Below are 21,709 nucleotides of genomic sequence, written 5' to 3'. Positions count from 1 at the left end.
ATACTCAGTTTTTTGATAGTGTTTCTGTTATTTTACAACTAAACATTCTTTTGATGATTGCTTATGAGGTGCTTTACTGTCTCTACAGATGCTGAAATACTTTGCAGCCTTTGAAGTATTCTTTGAAGAAAATCTTCCCAAATTGTTTCTTCATTTCAAATCATACAGTCTTACTCCAGACATATATTTGATAGACTGGTGAGTTCAGAGAACATAGCAAATCTGATCTTATAACTGTTGGAACACTTTCCAGTTTGATACAGGTTTTTCAGCAACAGAAGTACAGCACAAAAAAATAGCATTCAATAGGTGCTTATCCTAGGTCTTGTGAAATTGTGGTGAACTGTTTTCTGCAACAGCAGTTCCTCTGGTAGGATTCAAATTTTATGAACTGGGATTAGGAAAGACATCTATTCAGATAGAAAAGGAGGCATACAAGAGTCCTGTGTGTCTTGTGTCTCATTTTTTTGTTGCTGCAGATAAGACATGTATGTGTAACATAAGTAGGGGAGAGAAGGCTGCTACACTGATTGTGACTTGATGAAATGAACATCATCAGCTACTGCAAAGCAGAAGGAGGATAAAATTTAGGACTGGTTTGGGGAGGGATAAGGTTGGAAATACAGTGAACATTTTGAAGTAATGAATGTTCTAAAGCAGAGAGTATCAAACTATGTTATGTGCCTATAGCAAAAGGCAGCATCCTTGAAGTACAGAATGTCATTCATAAGTGTTTGTGTGTGGATAAAAAGTGCTTCATTGTAGTATTATTAGAGAGGTCAGAAGTTTCTAACAGAGTAAATTGAATTGAGTAGAATTAAATAATATAAAAACCATCATGTCATCTGAGTACTGAAGAATTAAGAACTTTCACTGTAAGATGCAGCTTATCAGTCTCAGCAGGAGCAGGTTATACAACAGCAGCATTGAGTCAGGAGTGTGCTGCAGTCCTGAGAGTTTGGGCAGATCGAGAGAGGTATATGTGTTGCAGAAATAGTGCCGCTATACAAAGTGCTAGAATATTCTGCTTCCAATTACCCATGAGAAATGAACACTGTTACTCCTGCACGTGTTCCACAGATGGCCTTGAAGTAGAAAGAGTTCCTCTTGTAAAAGCAGAGTGGAAGAGGTGGTGGTAGTCTGCAGTAAGGAGCGTTCTGAGGTTCCTGAATCACTTCCCAACAGGAATGCTGGGGAAACAGAGAACGCCATGCTTTGTATCAAATCAACCACTACAAATTTATGGGAGGGGTTCTCCAATATGGTACATGCAGCAGGCTGAACTCTCTGCCCATGTATAATGAGTATAATTTTTAAAAATAAACTTTGCAATAAGAAGTGCAAGTGGGCTCTTCCCAGTGAGAATAGAACAGCAACTGTATTTAGATGTTGGCAATTTTTAAATGTAGTTATTGAGTTCTCATTAGTACATCAGTGGGATGTAGCCTCCTATTGAGATGATTTAGATTTAGTTTAGAAAACAAATGATTACAGAGCTGCTAAACTCTATGGCTTAAAGAATGGGAAGGGTTAAGTTCTTATTTATATATTGTACCCTGTTTGAGTGTAAAGGTGTTTGTAATTTCTCTAGTCAGAGCTTTCTAAAGGAGATGGCTTTCAAGTTCAAGATTCGCTGTAGCATGAAAAGACATGGGTTTCAGAGTAGGGGTTCTGACTTCAAGAACTGGAGACTTGTGGATCTTTGAAATAATGAAAAAAATAAGAATGTATGAAATAATTTGTCATCTGCTAACTCTCAGCTAATGTAACTGAGACTTAAAGGAGGTTGTGTTTTGCTCTTTCTGAGATAGGTTAAAGTTACAACTGTGCCTTTTTTTTCTCAATTGTAGGATTTTTACACTCTACAGCAAGTCATTACCACTCGATCTGGCCTGTCGTGTCTGGGATGTTTTCTGTAGAGATGGAGAAGAATTTTTGTTTAGGACGGGGTTAGGAATCCTTCGGTTATATGAAGATATTCTCCTACAGATGGACTTTATTCATATAGCACAGTTTCTAACAAAACTTCCGGAAGACATTACATCAGAAAAGCTTTTTAGTTGTATTGCAGCTATTCAGATGCAGAATAGTAACAAAAAATGGGCACAGGTGAGTTTCTTGGAGGAAGTGTGTGTATATATATATATATATAAAACCAGACATGTTGGCACATGAATTTATGGGGCACTTCTCTTAATGACTGTGTGTGCTGTATGTCTGACTTCTGGGCAACGGGCACTTCCTATCTGGTATCTTACTCTAGAAATCGATTTCCGTGATATTATTATGGTGGTTAATATTGATATATTTTGTAAGACTGGCTTTTTAAATATTCATTAAATAACTTACTTTTCCAGGTGTTTGCCTCACTGATGAAGGACAACAAAGAAGGGGACAAGAACCATAGCCCAGCACTGAAAAGCTAATCGTCGTAATGTTGAGGTCAATTGAAAATGTGGAAAACCACTTGATGATAAAAGAGTTTTCACATCACTTCTATGTGGAAAAGCACTATAGAAAATGTGAAAATGAGATGGAAAACCGGCACAGTTCTCAGTGGAGTAATGAACTGATGAAATCTTCACCCTTTTGCCAGTATTAGCTTTTGTCGTGGGAAGACTTGTTTTCACATAGAATACTAAAACCTATGAAACTGAGAAGTGGGGGTGTTCGTATTTAATACTTAAAAAAAATCAGCTCAATGCAATAAACATTTGTAATAACTTCTGTTGGTACTTCAAAAAAATTTTGAGGCATAATGTTTTTTACAAATACCACAAAGGCACTTTTTGGGGGGGATGAGGGAAATGCTAAATCTTACGGCCCCAAAACTGCTATCCAAACCAAATGCTTTGGCACAAATATTACCTTCAAAATTAATCATTTGAAAGTAGTGGGGACCAAATAAGGTTGTGTAATATGTTTATGTTCCAAGATGGTTAAAATTTGGGAATGGGTGTTGTCTTATTCACTTGTGTTTTTGTTTTAAGTTGCAGCTTCATTCTTCAGTCTGGGCAAATGTAATTAACTCAGGAACTGTGGAATTATTGTGCCCAAACCTATTAGAGCAAAAATCATCTGAATTTTAAACAGTGGTATTTTCAGTGTGTACAGTTTTCAAAGCAAGTGGTGTTAAGCATTAGTTTTGGTGTATTGGTTGTGAGGCTTGTTAGAAATGCAGTAGGTATTCTGTGAAAGGGTTTTGCCACCAGAAGTTTCATTTTGCCGAGCCATTTCCAACTAGGAGATACTTTTATGTAATGGTGAACACTAGGAACTGGCAAAGTTATCTGCAGACTTTGCATTGTCAAAGGAGCAGCCACTTTTAACACTTCGTAATAATGCAGACACAGAATCACTCTTGATAGTGTCTTTTAGTGTGCAATACTGAAATCCAAAAAGCATTTGGTTTAGTGAAACTTAATTCTTTAACACCTTTTAACTGTGAGACATGAGGTCATATTGTATGTGTCATGGCAGATATTTGCAAACATTTCCTATTATCAAAGATGCTGTACAACAACTTCTGATTGTAGGGGATGGAAATTTAAAATGGATAGCACTGCAGGTGAGGAACACTTGCACTTTCTTGGTCCATTTTTGCTAATATTTAATGTAAATAAATTCCTTACATGTGGGTTTTTGTAACTGGTCCCTCTGTGGAAATCAAGTCAAAATTTACCATTATGTATTTTTAAGTGCAGGAGGCTTCCAGTTGTCTGGTGTTTAAAAGCAGAGTCTACATAACTGGGGTAAAGATTTAGTGTGGTGTAACTTACATTGCTATCTGGTTTAAAAGCTACATATATACTACTCATAACATTACAAATTGAAATTTAAATGTCAAATTTTTCTTAACTTATGTATTCACTACTTTAATTGGATCCAATTTGTCTTATATTTTTGTGTTATCTTGTACAGTTTTCTTACTTTTCAACTATAAATCTGTATATAACTGTAAATAGAAGGATCAAGCTGTCCTTTAAAACCACTAGTACCACTTCCTGTGTAAATAAAACTTATAGCAGCTGTGCGGTGTGATTCTCCTCCGTTCCTCAGTAACCTGCAGCTACCTGCGGCAGGAGAATGCTGTGGGGACAGTATTGTACTGACTGAACTGCGCACCAGCCCCGGCGTTACCTCGTTTCTTTTTGGGTGCGGGGCAGAGGGCGGAGCACTAAAGGACATGACGGGAGCAGCTTGCCCCCCCCCGCCACCTCCGGCGGCTGCCGCTCTCCGCCGCCAGGGGGCGCTGTGGCCGCGCAGGGCTCCGCCCTGATTCGGCGCTTCCGCTCCCCCGGCACAGCACGCGCACGGGCCGCCGCCATGAAGTCGGTAGGACGGGGCGGTCGGGATGGGGGAGCGGTGCTCGGGGCTCTCGCTGGTCCTTGCGCTCCCGCGGGGCGCGCCTGGCTGGGGCCTGCTGCTCCGCCTCCCCTCGGGGCTGCCCAGTGGGCTGCAGGAAGCGATAGAACGCGGAGCGCCGGGGAGCGGGTGGTGGCGAGGCGGCCAGCGGTCTGCCCTTCCGCGGCGGGTCCCGGGCAGAGCAGCCCTTCGGCCCTCACCCTCGAGGGTGGTTTTGCCAAAACTGGGGCGCGGAGAAGCGAGCCGCCGTTGTGCGGTGCTCTGAGGCGCGGGGCGGGGCCCGGGCAGAGCCCGAGCCGGCTCCCGGGCGGGGGCAGCGCTGCCCGCGGCTGCTCCAGCGCGGTGGGGATGGCGTAGGGACAGGCGGCAGCGTTGCTTCTGTCCTCGTGGGGAAATCTGAAAAACAAATAACAACAAACCCATAAACGTGAACTGGCAAAAAAATTGCAGGTTCGAAGAGCCCCACGGTACTCCAACCACTTGTTCCCTTACCAGAGGGACACCTCTACCACCATCAGCCCCATTTTCCCTCTGTAGCCCCTGCCTTCCCAAGCCCCCCAGTACAGACGCTGTGCTGCATCTATTTCCGTCTTGAACGCTTCTGGGAGCCTTTTGCCGTTTTGGGACAGTGTGCTTGTGTTGATGTGTGCCTCTGGGCTTTCCCTGAGCCCTCTTTGGCATAGCCACTGGGACCCCCTGAGCGTTGGCAGCTGTGACAGGTACACAGCTGTGCCTCATGCTGTCCCGAGCCCTGCAGCCCGCAGCCTTGTTACTGCCACGCAGCTGCCAGTCACTGGGAGTTTAGGGCAGGAGAGAGACAAAGCTCAGCATGGGTAGTGGTTTTGCAGGAAGATATTTGCTTGAGTCTGTGGCCATGGACCAGACTCTCTGAACCTTATCATGTGCTGGGGAATAAGGGCACAGTAAAGAGAGGAGACAGAGAACATTGGAGCATGCAGGGCAAAGAAGTGGGCCCCAATAACACGTTTACCATACTTCGAGTGTTTGTGTGTCATGTGTCATGAATGTAGGGTTTAATAAAAAAATTGTCAACGAATATTTTTGTAAAACTTTCTTCACAGGTCTCTCTTAAAAACTTAACATGGTTGGGTAAATTGGGAACTAACTTATGATACCTCATAGAAATACTAACTTAGTGAGATCTGAAACAGTGAAATAGATTTCACAGAGACTATGGACATGTCAGTTACTTGTAGGTTTCTGTTTGTTTCCCAGAGAAAAAACACAAAACGAGTTCCAAGCTTTCGAAAGTTACTGAGAACTAGTCAGATAAAACTTGACAACAAATTAAAGAATAAGCAGTTCAAGCAGAAGAGTGCTGCTAAGAAGTATCGAAAAGAACAAAAGAAGCTAAGGGAGGCTGTCAGAGATGCTATCGCTAGCAAACCTTTTCCATTGGAAGTATACAAGAAAAAGCAAATTGGTAAGTGTTTGCTCAGTTATTTTTGTAAGTGAAAAGGTATGAGGGTTACTAAATATCCTGCTGCTTCATGTTTCAAAATTATGTTTCAAGAAAACAACATTTCATTTTCTGTGTACAAATAATTGCTTTTCTTGTTTAAAGGAAAGAAAGGGAGGGTTATGAAAAATATAAAATGTAACCATTCTGGCAGCAAGATGTGATGTAAGATGGCAGAAATGTGTTTGCTCTAATCATTATTGGATGTCACAATAAAGGGGCAGTTTTCTGGGATGACACAAAGTGCATGAAGGCTAATGAGCTCAGGGTTGAAGTAACGAGTAAAATGGTCTTGCAAGTGTAGGCAGGGTTAGGTTTTCAAGTTTTAATTTATGTGCAGGATCTTAATCTGTACATATCATCTTCTAAATCAGCTGAAAAACGGGAAGAAGAGGAAGAAGATGCTCTTCCACTGGACATGATGGATGAAGACGACTTAAAATTAATGGAAGATTTGGCTCAAAAAGCATCCTTTTTAACCAGAGATCTTTCTTCCAAGTGAGTATTGTTGTGATGTCTACTTTTTGTACTCAGTTATGTGTGGTTAATATGTAATTAATATGTAATGTAATATGTATATCAGGAGGTCACTTTCAGTCTGGTGTTTCTTTGCAGTTCTAGTTTAGTTTCCTTAGTCTGTCAGTACATTCAGTATTAATGTATTGATGTGTATCGGTACATTCACCTGCTCTGCCTGATCTTCAGGGTACTGTTTCTGCACAGTATTCCTTCCTGTGTAGTCCCTGGCTGTAAGAAATGCGTTAATCTTTATACAGTCCTTTTCCGTATAGAGTATTCAGGACATTCCCTGGACTTTGGGCCACTATACTTTCATATTGCATTGCAAATTGCTGTAACAAAAAAAAAGGAGGTTCTGGAAGCCATGTCTGTAAACACATGCAACACCAAAATATTCGTACAGAAAATTTGTTACTAGTTTTCTGGAGCAAGGTGTTAGGCTAGAGTTCACAATGAGATACACAGAAGGATAGTTGCTCTTTTATCTGTTTTACTGTTACTAGATTTTAGCTTCTTTTATAGTGTCCCCTTAAACTGGAGAATTGTCTTTTTCATCTGCTTTATTCTGACCAGCCATAATCATTCTTAGGAACTTGTCAAATACTGCCTCACTTATAAATTACATGTGCATATTAGCACAGAATAAATATTTATATTCTTACATACTTATGTGCAGGTTAGGAACATATCCTGCGGAAGGGTAGTACACCACACTGCATTATTTCTGTTATCCTTGAAGAGTGAGCTGTGACACAGGCTTTCTCAGTAACCAGAGTAGAAAAGTGATAGGAGTAGTGGTAAAAGGTAACATGGAGTAGGGATAAATAAAAATGTGCACTGCTGCACTCATTTTTACATGCTGGTTAAGCATCACCTGAGTAGTGAAGGCAAGGTAGGGGAGAGTAAGGCTGTGGGACACCTTAAGGAAGACCCTAGACTCTGTCCAGTGAGAGGGTCCTAGTCCTGCTTGCTTGCTCATGGAGTCCTTCATGGCAGAGCTGCTCAGGGTTACATTTTTAGTGAGCCTCATCCGTGCCAGGACACCTGCACATGCAGTGGGGGAGCACAGTGGGGAGGGGGGTAGGTAAAATGGTGCTCTGGTCTATGTGAGAGACAGGCTGTGCTGAGATCTTAATAGTTTATATTTTGCACATTTTAATTTCATTTATGTTTTTCAAAAGATTTTAATATTTTTTGGGGGAAGTCATGTTTCTGAAGGATGTTTGCCTTTACGAGCTTCATCTGATTTGTTCACTGTTACCTTACTTTGAAGGATCCCTGAGTTCCCTTAGTGCTACATGAATGGGAACAGTGCCACCTCAAAACCCATCAACCAATACTAGGGTCTCCAGATGTTTGGTATGACCCAGAGTTTCCTGTGTTTTCACAGCAGCTGTATTTTCTTCAGGCTCAACAGAGCAATCCTAGATATGTAGGATTCTGTGCTTGTTGAGTAGGATTTAAGTACATAGGAAAGGTTTGATCCTCAGCAGGGCTGAGGCTGGTGCACTGTCCTTACAATACCTGTGTAGGGTGACTATGTTGTGTGTGCAGTGAATCTGGGTATACTTTGGGATATAAAAGTACATCTCATACAAGTGATTTCCCTTTCTGAATCCTGGCAATCTATGAGCCAAGGGCTTTCAGAGTCCTTCAGATATCCACAGTTGAAACTCTGCCCTTTACAAGAACAACAGCAACGTGGCTTCAACAATGTGATTCTTTATCCTGGCTTTTATTTTTTTATAAGATGAACAGATAACATATTTCATAGTGTGCCTGTACTATAAGCAATTATACCATTTAGTTAATTTCTTTTGTAAATTGAAAATCAATGCAAGTTTTTTGCATGCGTGTTTATGCTCATATGCCAACATTTCAAAATCCATGAAGTTGGCTGACCTGTTAGATTAACTAAATTTCATTTTGTCTTTGCTCATGGGAAGCACTGTATTGTCCTGAATTCAAACATCCTGTACAGAGCTACATTAACATTGTTTGATTGATTGGTGACTGATGCTGTCAAAGGTAAACACACTAAAACATTCCACTTAATAAGACCAGTCATTATTTATTTTTCTGAGTGCAGAGACTTAATCCAGGTAGTATGCTGTCACACATGGTTCATGTCTAATTAGATGGCTAATTCATTTAGCTTGCCTTGCACTTTTCAGTGAACCCGTTCATGTCAAAAAACGAAAACACGAAAGTGTGATTGACAAATATGAGAAGGTGCCAAGACGTATGCGGTCTGAGCCAGAAAAAGAACTCATCCATCTCCTGCCCATCAAAGACAAGGGTGGCATTATTCCCCAAACTATGGAAAAGCCAGGTAAGACACAGATTCTGAACTGCTATAGTAGCGAAGATGGATATAATTTATTTTTTTTAAATTCCACTGTGTTTGTGACATGCTTGACACACTCTATTTTTGCAGTTTCCAATGTTGCACAGGATGAAGAAGAGGATACAGAAGAAATGGAGGAAGCAGAGGGTAATAAAACATCATGTTTGCCTTTTTTTTTTTTTTTTTTTGGGTGGTTTTCTATTTTCAAATCACTGACATATCTGAAGGATACTTTAGGGTTCCCTAAGGAAGATTGTAATTTAAATATATTTTCTTTAGGGTGTTTTTTAATATGCTCATTACCCTGTTGCCCCCAAAGCATAACAGTGATTCGGAGCTTGCTTTCTTACCTGTTAGGATCACAGGACCTGAGGAACAGCTGTTTTCAAAATCTATTTATTTAAAATTATTTTGATTTTAACCTGAAGCTGATCTTTGCACAAAGTTCCTTATATCAGTTGTGTCATCTTTGCTAGTGAGAAGGGAAATCTTGATCTTACTTAAAGAATACATGCTGTGGTTCTAGTTTGATTACTCTGAGATCATTTTGAAATGCAGTTCAGGATACAGATTTGTATAGGCTTTTGAGTGACTGTCTTTGACTTTGAAATTTTTTACCTAAAACATCAGGATACCAGGAAATTCAGATTTTGATTTGCAGTTTGCTATCCAGTTAAGAGTCATATTCAAATAACAGTTGCAGTTGTAACTCTGCCACTTCTGGGTCATTATTGTCTAAATAAAATCTGAAGCTGAGGAAGGACACACTTGTAGGAAAGTAATACTCAGAAAACACAAATAATACAACTGTGCTTTTAAAAGAAAAAGTGAATGGTGAATAATTCGCTGCAAATTGCAGAGCACTGCAGTTTCTTGGTCCAGTTGGGATTGTTTGTTGAGTTTATGTGTTCCCACTGTACTTAGGCAATGTGATTTGCAGATTCAAAAACATTTGGTCCGTTTCTGTTTGCAAGCGTAGGATTTTGGAGCAGAGGAAAAATGGATCTCTGGGTTAAACTAAGCTCTAGCAAGGTCCTTCTTAAAGCTTCTTTTGCTGTGGAAGGGCATGTGTTACTCTTGCGTGGTGTTGCCACAGTGCCCATTGGAAATGCAGTGTCTAGAACTGTAGTTTGCAATATGGTATTTGTTAAGCGACTTCTCTCGTGATGCCCCTTTCTAACTCTCACACCTTGTGCCAGACTTCAGTGCAGAGCCCCTACCTGTGCTCACTCCTGAGGAGATGGCTGCTCAACGGAGACAAAAGCTGCAGGAGAGGAAGATGCACATAGCGGCCTTGGCGTCGGCCATTCTCTCTGAGCCAGACAACAACGTAAGTAACATTTACTTCACATGCATGTATGTGCACCAGTGTTGTGCAGTAAGGCAGTAAAGGCCTGAAGTGACCAAACAATAGCAAAAGCAGAAAAGTACCTGAATTGAACAAGGAAAAAGGTCAGTGTCATATCACTTTTTGGGGGTGGCAAACAGTGAAACTACTGACATGGGTTGGTACAAACGATTGGAATCAGGTGAAGATCCAGGTAACTATGTTTGCTCTGTTCAGGAGTGATTTGTCCCTCTGAATACTTGTGGATTTATGAATGTCTGTGAAATTTTGTGTCCAAGCTACCTTGTTCCTTAAGCATGACCCTTATTTAAGCTCTGATTTCAGGTTTGTATCTGATAGTTCTCAGTGTTTCAGGATATGCTAATAATTTTCTTTAATTCTTTGCAACTTTGTAATAGCAGGGTAGTTTGAACATTCCCAAGATAAAAATTTTCTTAGGATATTTAGCATTCCTTGGCTCTTTATGCAGTGCTAAGCAGAGGCTGAATAACCACTGAATTAGTTGCTTTCTCTTTCTAATATTTAAAAATGAGACATGTTTCTTGTGGCAAACTTTTGCTAAAATGTATCTTGTGTTTGTAAATTAGTTTAGGGATGATCTTCAGCTGACTTTGTCTGCCTCTTAATCAGATTAAAAAGTTGAAGGAGTTGCGTGCCATGCTGATGGAACAGGATCCTAATGTGGCTGTGATTGTTCGGAAGCTGGTCATGGTTTCTTTGATGGAGATATTCAAAGATATTGTACCTTCTTACAAAATCCGGCCTCTGACTGAAGCAGAAAAAGCTACCAAGGTGAAATAACAAGTTTCTTTATAGAGTATTGTGAGTTGTTCAGATTTTTTTTTAAGTTATGCCAAATACTAATACTGATTTGTTTGGTATGAATTTATAGTTGTGAGCAAAAGGTGACAAATACATGAGTACTTCTGGAAGTTCTGACACTGCGACACTTTCAGGGGCAGAGGTCTTTGTTTTTAACCTTTAATTCTTATGTGCTTCCTTCAATAAGCAGGTGACATGCTGTTGGTAATGGAGGGAAAATATAGCGTATGAAAGTAATATACTAAACCTGGGTGACTTTCATCATAAACCTTGCAATAAGACGATGTTTTGTGTCACACTGAAGACAACTAGAAAGCCAGTTATATGTCATTGTCACCTAACTGGCACAGATTTCTTTGAAATGCATTCAATAATTTACTGAACAAATGCAAAGTAACTTGCTTTCTGAAGCTTGTTTTTAACCAATTCTTTAGATGGTTTAATATAGGTAATGCAGTTTAGAGTCATGGCTTTAAAATAACATCTAGCTACAAGTGACATTTCAGTCCCTGTAAATGAAATAGGCCTAGTTGGAAATGGCCCTTTGAGCACGAGAACATGTATAGAAATATGTAGAAATATTTTACTTTTCATACATTTCTAGGAATGTCTGTCTAGAAGAAACATCTACTTAGATATCTGATATTTGTTTTAAAACTTTTTTTTTTTCTCCCACCACTGGCTAGTTTCAGGATTTAGCTCTCCAGATAAAATTTCATTTGTATTATTGTTATTACAGGTTAAAAAAGAAACTCAGAAACTGAGAGAATTTGAAGAAGGCCTTGTGAGCCAGTATAAATTTTACTTGGAAAATCTGGAACAAACAATTAAAGGTACTATTAACACTTCCCATTTTTTGTAGTAAATGCAAAATTGTTTACGGCATCACAATTTACTTCCTCAGATTGAATGGTACTTGCCGTCTTTGAAATAGTACCTGCATGAAGTATGTGGGAGAATGCCTGCAATAACTAAAAATGTAAATATTTAGAAGCTCCCATACCTTCTGATCTGTAATCACCAAAAATTATATTTTGTGCAGATTGGAAACAAAGGAAGTTGAAAAAAAGCAATGTCATCTCATTAAAAGCGTATAAAGGTCTAGCGGAGATTGCAGTGAAGTGCCTGTGTGAGCTGCTTGTGGCCCTACCCCACTTCAACTTCCACAACAACATTATTGTTCTCATTGTTCCCCTCATGAATGATGCATCAAAAATGGTAAGTGATTTTCTGATTAGAGGAAAGAGTTCTTGTTTTGCATGAAAAATAATCTATTTCTGAGCTTTATTCCACAATATCCAGATCTTGTGGCCATATCTTTTTGCTGTTGTGCAGGCTGTGTCCACTTTCTAATTAGTAGATACCACCAGTATTATCAGTTATCTGTTGTCGTGGAGCTGGCTTTACAGAAGAATTTGTTTAAATTCACTTTTCAGATTTCTCAACTGTGCGTTGAGGCAGTTAAGAAGCTCTTCAAACAAGACAAGTTGGGCTATGCTTCACTTGGTGTAGTTAAGGTCATTTCTGGCCTTGTAAGAGGTAGAAATTATGATGTCAGACCAGAGGTAAGAGTCTTTCTGTTCTACTACACAATTTTCTTCTGTCAGTGGTTTTTAAAAAAAATCTGAAGGTTAATGTTAGTGCAGCTGCTGGTTACAGAGAAGCAGAATTTCCTTGCTCTGTCAGAACATGGGCAACTTATGTGTGGGCTGAGCCAGATGGTTAGAAAGAGGGATATGGGGCGAGGGAAGGAGACTGGGAGGAGGAGATCAGACTCTGACAGAGACATGGGTTAAGTCAGGCAGGGAGACTTGAAGTGAGAGGGGCAAATGGGGGCTGCCGTAGAAAGGGGCAGTGCTGGGGGAGGAGCTGGGAGAAGAGGTGGGAGACACAGCTATGAAGGAACAGAACCTTTGTCCAGCAAAGCCTGCTAGTTGGAATGGGATTCAGAATTTCTTAGCCTCTATTCCTCTGTTGTGGGTCACGTTTCATTGTATTTGTTTTATTTTGCTATAGGTGTTAAAAGTATTTCTTCACTTAAGAATTAAGGAAGTAGAATTACAAAAAGATTCCGAAGACATTGCACCAAAGAAAAAGTTCATGACTTACAAAGAGAAAAGAAAAAATCTTTCAAGAATGCAAAGAAAGGTATGAGGTGGGCTTTCTCGTGCTCTACATCAGTGAATTTATGTATCAATTTGTTCTGTTAGTACCAATGATTGCACTTCTGTTGCCATTGTTAACTCTTGAGCGTTGGTGATTAGTATTTGTGTTGTACTTGAACATTTATGTGATTCTACAGCGTATTATCTTCCTGTCATTTTCCTATTTTTTTTTTGTCTTTCTGGTGTTGATGATGCCTTTGATTGGTTGTTTCTAATAGGAAGGAATATATCCAGGTTGGTTACCTTGTAGCATCACAGGGTGACTTAAGCAGCTCACCAAGCATGGAAAATTTGTTGTGTGTCTTTGCAACCAGTTGTCCAGTCTGGTTGGAAACATTTTATCTGTTGTTTTAAAATCAACTGTATATTTTCAGTGGAAGAAAGCAGAAGAGAAACTGGAACGAGAGCTCTTGGAAGCAGAAGCATCAGAAAGCAAAGAAAAAAAACTGAAGCTGGTGAGTAGTTTAGAGATTATTTTCCTATTTTTGCAAAGTAGCAGCTCTGAACACTTTTGTAACAAGGTTTTCCCTTCCATCCCAACCTCTCAGCCTTCCACACCTCTAGGTAATGTTGGCAATTTACAAGTATTTTGCTTGTGCCAGAGGTCTAGGTTTTAGTAAACCAAGCCCTCTCAGTTTACCCAGGAAAGCCAGCATGGGCATTCCCGTTTCCTTCTGTTCTCTGCACAAAAAAAGTATTTGAATCCATTGGCGTAAGTCCTGCAGGTGCCCGGTTCCCAATGATGCTGTGTAATGGCTCTTACCAGCCTCTCAGAGTGGCCTTTAGGCAGAAGAGCAGTGTGGTTAGCGTGGACTGGGGGAAGAGAAGCTGTTTATCTGGGAGAGGGTGAGGTAACAGAGTAAGGGGCAGGAGAACAGGACTTGAACTTTTCAGCATAAGAAGAGCAGAGGTGATGGTGCCAGGACTGGTTTGGAAGGCCTGAGTGCAGACTTGGAGAGGAACATTTTCAACTGAGTTTAATTGAAGTAGAAAGGTCTGTTTTCCATGATTAAGTATTTTATTTTGTTTTCTTTCCTTCAGCACACAGAGACCTTGAATATTGTATTTGTAACATACTTTAGAATCTTGAAGAAAGCTCAGAAGTCTCCACTTTTGCCAGCTGTGCTAGAAGGTCTTGCAAAGTAAGAACTGAGTCCACCTGCTTTTGTTTGTGTTAGAAAAGACATAAAGCCCTAAAGGGATTTTTGACTCTGAAAGGGATATATAAGCAGTGAGAGAAGGCTGTTCCTTAAAAGCTTGTTGAAATTCTTTTATTTCTCTGTTGAAGTTTTCACCTACTTCTAAAAACATTTCGATGTGATGTGAAATTTCCCATGACAGAATTGATGCGATGCAAACCCAGCAGGGTGTGACATGAGTCCATTATTTTGTCTGCTTGCTTCCTGAAGAACACAGAGCATGTCTCTGGTACTATAGCGAAGCTGTGATAGCAGCTGGGGGCTGAATCATCCACCTGTGTGAAGATAACAGATGTTCAGCATTTTATTTAGCTCTGCTTTTAAGGTGTTGATTTTGGCATTTCAGAATACTTTGAACTGAGTTTGCAGATGTCTGTAGCTTAAACATTAAAATCTCTTTGATTCAAGGTTTGCTCATCTCATAAATGTGGAATTTTTTGATGACCTATTGATTGTTCTTCATTCTCTCATAGCTTCTGGGGTAAGTCGAAGTTACTTTTATTACAGTTTTGTTAAAATTGCATTCTTTTGGCTACTTAGTTGGTTTTGTATTTCCAGGGTTTAAGCTATCGTGAGAGTCTTCATTGCATTCTCAGTGCTTTTCATATACTCTCTGGCCAAGGTAAGAGATCTGTAGAAACATACTTTTGTTTAACATTGTCTGATAAATTAATGGAGTAAATATATTTATTTGGGATTATGTTAATAGGTGATGTTCTTAACATTGATCCAATGAAATTCTACACACATCTTTACAAGACACTGTTCAGCCTACATGCAGGTAACTCCAGATTCTTATTTTCAGTATTTACCGAGATAATGTTCTGTTTATTTGATGTCATAGCCTTAATATAATGTTAATAAACCTCTGTTGGTTTAAGATATCTGAGTTCTGAAAAGAGTACTGTTTGTTTTGATCTACTTTTTTCTCAATTTACATGCTGCACTACTCTAGTACAAATACTAGAATTATTGCAATACATGGTAATAGGTTCTAATCAGATCAGTTCATTAGGGAATGCTGAGTATGTGACCTTGGATAAGCATTTATCTTGTCCTTAGTTGAAGTTTTTTTACTTCCTTAAAATAGTTTCTTTCAGTGGCAATTCAAAAATTCTCTATTTTTTCTCCAATTCTTCCTCTTCTAGGGAAAAATGTCTATTTTTTCTAATATAATTTTTAAAAGTATTTCAATTTAAATTCTGTTTTCTAGACTCTTCTGGTTTATATTTCTGATTTTTGTAATGCTGATGTTCTAATTTTCTAATATAAATTTTCTAATAATTCTGAGAAGTTGAATAGTTTATGAAAATAAATATACTTATAAAGTTTGAAATTAATGTAATTTTAATGAACTTCATAAATTTGTGTTCACTAAGGAGAAGAGATTGAGAAAAAAAAACAGTCTACAGGTCTGCAGTTCTGATTGGCTAAAAGATTAAATCTTTGCACCACCGAACAATTTACAAAAGATGACGTAATGAATGCACTTAGGGTTAAAACACTAACTGCTTCTAATGTTTAGACATTTTTGACGGAACAAATATTTTCTTAGATAGGAGCACAGAAACAATGATACATTTTTTTCTGTTCAAAGCTGGACTATTTTTACCAAAAAAGGATGGATGCTTGTGTCTGTGTCACATTAGTGCTGTGTCTGAACCCCTTAGCTTTCATGCTGTTTCTCAGGTTCCAGTGTACAGTCAGTACCAGAGTATTTAGCTGTATGTTCCTCTGAATGGTTATTTACTCTTTGTATGAAATTCTGTTTTTGAGGTCGTACCAATGATGATATGGGGATTGTGCTCCAGTGCCTGGATGTCATGTTTGCCAAACGGAGAAAGCAAGTTTCCCAGCAACGAGCTCTTGCTTTCCTAAAGCGACTTTCCACGCTTACTCTTCATGTCCTTCCAAACTCCAGTGTTGGGATCTTGGCAACTAACAGGGTATTAATGCAAGTAAGTTCTACTTGTTGGAATGTTTAGCTTACTAGTTAAAGGTTTTTGAAGTTTTTGACAAATTAACTTTATGCAAAATACATTGAAGCATCTTAAGCAAGAGTGATGAAAACAGACTATCCTTAAATGCTGCTGAGACTGAAGAACATGGAATGAATCCTGAACTTAACCATGTTGTAATTGAGTGTGTAATACAAGCAACTCATTCTTTTTTTTTTTTTTTTGTGTTGTAGATATTCCCAAAGATGGACCTCCTACTAGACAACGAATCTCAAGGCAGTGGAGTTTATCTCCCAGAACTAGAGGAACCAGAGCATTGCAATGCTCAGAACACAGCTCTGTGGGAGCTGCATTTACTGCAGGTTAGTGAGTAGCTGAGTGGTTAGAGAAGTAAAAGTCAGCAGTAAATAGCTGCTAGATGTTTATATGCTTCAGAAGAATAGAGAACAGAGGTCTTCAGGTTTATTAATCAAATTTGACCCATGTGATAGACCTATTCCATACAAAGAGGAGAAGCAGCACAGTGGTAAATGGAAGGAATGAGTTCAAAAGGGGACGTTACATATCCCTTATGATAGTGCCACACTGGATCTTACCGCAGGTTGCCTAATAAGACCCTTCGGTGGCTTTTTCCATCTGTTAAGTTCCTGTGTAGTCCAGCCCTTCTTTGGGGAGCAACTGACACGCTGATCTGTCATTCCTGCCAGGGTTTAGAGTCTGGGGCTTGGGGAGGGCTTCCTCTGCCCTTTCTTCTGCCTTCTGGGAACAGGAGGTAGATTAACTGTGTAGAGTTATGTTCACAGCATGACATACTAGTGAATAAACATATGACTGGGTGTTCTCATTAACTTAACCCCAGAAACTGACTGATTTTGGGGTGCTCAATTTCTCTATCTAAAACCAAAGCAGAACCTTCCATCTTATTGAAATAGAAGTAAGTGCAAGTATCCATAGATTCAGCCAAATGCCTTCTTTTTTTTCTTTTAGAGACACTATCATCCAATAGTGCAGAAATTTGCAGCTCACCTTATTGTTGGAGCTCCAACTGAAGGCTCAGGGGCTCTTTCACTTGATTTGAGCCAAAGGTGAGTTATCAAGGAGTTATGTTTTTAAAAATACTGCTCTGAAAAGTAGCAGTTACTCATACTTTAAAGGAATCCTTAAAAATAATTATCCGTAAAATTAAAAGATTCTCGTCTTCAAACTCACTTTCTTTGTTCTTCTGCCAGTACAGAATGTTGGCTGCCTTTTTTTTTCCTTTTGAGGCTTGTTGCCAGGCTATGACAAGGGTAAAAATCTCACAGTGCAGTGTGCTTTCTTCCCATGAGAGCAAAATATCTGTGTTTCCTCAGTAGCAGCCCTGATCTTAATATGGATCAGGACCACTGGGCCGTGACTGTGTACAAACTGGAAACCAACTTGCAACATAAGGTCTGTAGCACGTTAAAATGTTAGGATGACCATCCTGGTTCACACTATAGATCTAATACAGCATCCTGTCTTTGTCAGCAGCTGGTAGCAGGTGCTGCAGCAAAAGTGAAACCAGGGCAAGCTCCAGGCTGTGTGCTGGCCTCCAGCTGGTTTCAGCCAGCTGGTTTCCTGAACCCGGTACCATTTTCTGTTTTGTACCTCTTCATAGAATTATTTTCAAAACTGTTCATTGTGACTTGAACCAAAGTATGCATTTTGCAAATACAGCATTTTTTGGTAAGGATTCCATGAGTCCACAGCTCATTAAGACATAGCTTCTTTTGTTTTGAACCTGGTGTTAGCATGGATCATTTAACAGTCCTGGTTCTTGCTCTGGGAGGTGAAATGAACACTGTGCTCTAATACATTCTTTCTGTGGCTCACATGACTTAGGGGAACCTCTATCATGTTGTCCCTCTGTCTGCCACCTGTTGTCAATGAAGGGTTCTGGTCCAAACAGGAGCTGCTCTGTACTTTGCATTATCTTTGTTGCATGTTCCTGAACTTTAACCATTTCATGTATTTCAAGATGAGATAATTGGAGACTCAGATGCAGTATTTGAGATGTAGGTGATCCGTGGATTTATACACTGATGTAACTATTTTTCTATTCTGTTCTCTGTTTCTTTCCAAGTCAGAACAGCATTAAGGTCACAATCCCATGAAAGTATCTGTCATAACAACAGCATTTTTTTCCATAAGTCATAGTGGTCAGCTCAGAGCCTGTTGTTTTTATGTGATGCTGAGATTGCTTTTCTCTATGTTAGTTTTGCTTTTTTTTCCCCCACTAAATTTAATTTGCTGTTTTACTGACCATCTCATACAGCAGTTCTTCACAGGCAGCTCATTCTTACTACCGCAAATAACTTGGTACCCTCCAGCTCATCTTTGAGTGTGTTGAAAAGCACAACTCCTGGCTCAGACCATGTGAAAGTCCATAGTTTCTTCTTGCAAAAACTAACTTCCATCCCCCGTTTCCTGCCCTTTAACCAGTTCTTTTCCCATGTAATGGTCTTCCCTGCTCTCCCATGGCTGCTTAGTTTTCCTAACACCGTTTGCTAAGGAACTGTTGGAAATTCAGGCAGATTGTATAAGCCAGGTACACTTTAGCCGCTTTTTTTTTACTTTTACCATGTACAGGGCAAACAGACAGTGACTGTTTAGAGCGTTGGCAAGCCAATAGAACAGTTTTCATGTCTCCCATTTCTTCTTCTGTCCCCTGAGTATCTAGACACATTTTACTTGCTTTTACTTGCGTTGTTCCCCAGCTGTTGGCTTACAGTGTTTTCCAGGTGATACTCATTACTCTGAGGAGTTCTCTTAAAGCATGGTGGTGGGTGTGAATGGCATGCGTGTGGGAAAAGCTGTAGCTAATGCCATCTTTCTTTCAATGTGGTTTTTGCTATAGGCATGCTACAGAACTTTTTGAAGCATACAGTATGAGAGAAATGACCTTTAATCCTCCTGTTGCATCAGTAACACCCAGAAGAAAGGTACTGTCCATCTCTCTCTGTCCTTTTTTAACCACATGACATACCAACATAACCTGTATCTCCTGGCTCACTATGCAGTGCCCAGGCATTAGCAGACTTAGTCGGGCTTTTTGGTTTCTGTCCTTTCTATGTCAAATATTTTTTTTTAACTGACGTAAGATAGCACTGACTATAAAGAAGGAAAAAAGGCTATATGAATAGTTCCATCTCCCATAGCCAGTTAATGTAGCCAGATGAATGTGGTAGTTATTATTTTACTTATCTTTTGCACTTTGCAGTGGTTCAGTGCAGAGTTCATGGCCCTTTTCTGTAATTATGAACTAATGTCTGTTCAAAAAGCAGTAACAAAAAGCCAGGTCTCTTTCCTCAGTGTAGGTAGTTGGCAGGACAACTTGATTTCTAGAGCCTTTGATTCAATATGTAGAAGACACTGATCCCTGTTGGTGTCAATTTATAAAGTATAAATTTGAAGGGAAAGAAGAGCTAATGTATAAAGAGAAGGAATGGGTAAAAGCTTTTTAGATCTTCAGCAGTGGATGTGTTCCAGATGCTAACCTCTGTTGAATGTCCAGTGAGTGGTGTGTCCTTTAAAAGGTGATAATTAATTTTTATTCTTCCTAATGAAAACATCATATCTTATTAAGCTTGTTAGTGCCTCTAATTTGTAACTTAGTAATGTCAGTTAAATCTTTGAGAGCACAATTTTTTTCATTTTAGAGAAGCAGCTTCTGAAAATGTACTTACTTACTCTGTCCTTTTACAATGACTTCTTGATGTGTCTGTCCTACCAGGGTGTTAGATAAGCAGCTCTGACAGAACAGGGCTAGGAACAGCAGATAGGAGAGAGATTGTGTAGTGCTTGAATAAAGAAGTGCATAAGCTCTTTAAGGTAGCAAAAACAAAGGAAGAGGAAAGGAACAGAGAGAACTGTCCATATCTGGTTGTGATGGATGTAACTGGGAAAATTACCTTGGAGTCTTGCCTTCTCCCTGGTTGTTTGGCTCACTTTAACAAATTTTGGCAGTATCTAAGTTTTAGTCTGTCTGTTGTGCATGTTTTTCTCTGTGTGCCATGCTGCCATTGTCTGTCAGTACCTTCCCCTCTTGACAGAAGCTCTGAATTGTTTTCTTTCCCTGTGTACCACTAAAGAGAGGATCTTGTTTGTCTTGGAGTGCAGAAAGTACTGCACTATATGAGTGTTAAAGTTTTATCAGGGGGGTATAGATCACATGCATGCGCTTTCTCATCTGAGCACCAGGAAGGAGCGGAGGCCTCCAGAACTGGCTGCAGCCACAAGGGATCTCGTCAAACAGGGTCAGGACATGTCTCTCCGACTGACAGCCTCCACTGCTGGCATTATTGCTCTCGCTAGCTTTTTGATCTGATAGTTTATTTATGTTGATAAGGTGTGTTGAACAGGAAACAGTGCGTAAGCTCCTTCAGAGCTGGAAGCTGGGGCTGTGTGTAGCAGGTGTTCTTCTAATGCCCAGTTTAAAACAAAACAAAAAAAATCCTCACCAAAACCATGAACTTATGCAAGGCTGCCCTGCACATTGCTTTGCTGCTGGCCAAGTGAAGCTTCCTGGCACGCCAGATGTATGTGAGCTGCCAGATCCATAGGTCTGGTCTAGATGCCTAGGGACATGGGAGAGAAACCAGGCTGCTAATTGAAGCTTTGCATGGAAAACACATACTGGCCTTGTTTAGTAATGCACCTAATATTTTGTAATTTTCAGGATACTTTCTCACCAACGGATTCATTTATAGATGAAGAACTAAACAAACGGCTTCAACAACACATTAGTGAGACTGTTGTTCACAAACCCTTGGATTTTGCTAAACACTTGAAGGAATCATCCTTGTCATAAATTTATCTATCAACCACGTTCAGTTGGTTTCTCGTAATTATGGAAAATGATTGACTGAAGGACATTTCCACTCACATTAAAGGAATTCAAGTAGGTTTTGGTTTGACTATAGAAACACAAAAAAAATGTAACGGCAGTTTTTCACACCAAATTACAAAACCTCTCCACTTAACCACCAAGCCCATGTTCTCTGAGCTTGGGAACCACAATGAACAGTCACAGCAGCAATCTAAAAAGAAGCAAAACCAGGTCATTTAAAAACTGTTTGCAGCCATGCATTAAAGTATTTTTGTTTATATATTTTTAACATTTTTGTAACAGAATATAGGCATGTGTTTCTGAGAAATCACAGGGTTGTGTTGATAAATTAATAAATATTTTGGAAATGTAAATATAGTAGTGACTTTGTTTGAGATACCTAGAGATTTGAAATATGTATTGCATTTTTTTTTCTGTTTCTTTTTCTGATGTCTCCTAACCATTTATCTAATCTTGAAATGATTTTACACTTTGTGAGTTTTTTCCCTCCAATGAATCTTGGTATTGACAAATTGAGATTACTGAATTCTAGTTCTGAACTATCATGACTGAGTGCTCTACTACTACGTCTTTAATAAGCTATCGCTGGCAAGAATACTGGACAAATTCAAGGTAAGAATTTGAATTATTTTTTAT

The 21,709-nt window shown here is 39.5% G+C and overlaps 2 protein-coding genes across 2 annotated transcripts in view; both read left to right on the top strand.

The window, feature by feature from the left end:
- The window catches only part of TBC1D12 (TBC1 domain family member 12), a 44,621-nt gene extending 40,590 nt beyond the window's left edge, over positions 1–4,031 (top strand). Inside the window, 3 exon segments of the mRNA XM_065843337.2 lie at positions 89–198; positions 1,851–2,109; positions 2,358–4,031. Of these exon segments, the coding sequence (XP_065699409.1) occupies positions 89–198; positions 1,851–2,109; positions 2,358–2,426 (438 nt within the window). The 3' untranslated portion in view covers positions 2,427–4,031.
- Positions 4,032–4,252: 221 nt separating this feature from the next.
- NOC3L (NOC3 like DNA replication regulator) lies at positions 4,253–21,426 on the top strand. Its single transcript, XM_065842875.2, has 21 exons — positions 4,253–4,335; positions 5,602–5,809; positions 6,220–6,343; positions 8,539–8,696; positions 8,802–8,858; positions 9,911–10,041; positions 10,690–10,851; positions 11,621–11,714; positions 11,924–12,099; positions 12,318–12,446; positions 12,898–13,029; positions 13,421–13,501; positions 14,088–14,188; positions 14,654–14,726; positions 14,804–14,867; positions 14,955–15,026; positions 16,022–16,203; positions 16,437–16,565; positions 17,191–17,288; positions 19,082–19,166; positions 20,903–21,426. The coding sequence occupies exons 1-21, from the start codon at positions 4,327–4,329 to the stop codon at positions 21,032–21,034; spliced, it is 2,397 nt and encodes a 798-aa protein (XP_065698947.1). The 5' UTR covers positions 4,253–4,326; the 3' UTR covers positions 21,035–21,426.
- The last annotated feature ends 283 nt before the right edge of the window (positions 21,427–21,709 follow it).

The sequence above is a fragment of the Patagioenas fasciata genome, chromosome 8 (assembly GCF_037038585.1).
Source record: "Patagioenas fasciata isolate bPatFas1 chromosome 8, bPatFas1.hap1, whole genome shotgun sequence".
NCBI lineage: Eukaryota > Metazoa > Chordata > Aves > Columbiformes > Columbidae > Patagioenas > Patagioenas fasciata.
Note: the sequence above shows the minus strand (reverse complement) of the source record. Positions and strands in the feature narration are given on the sequence as shown.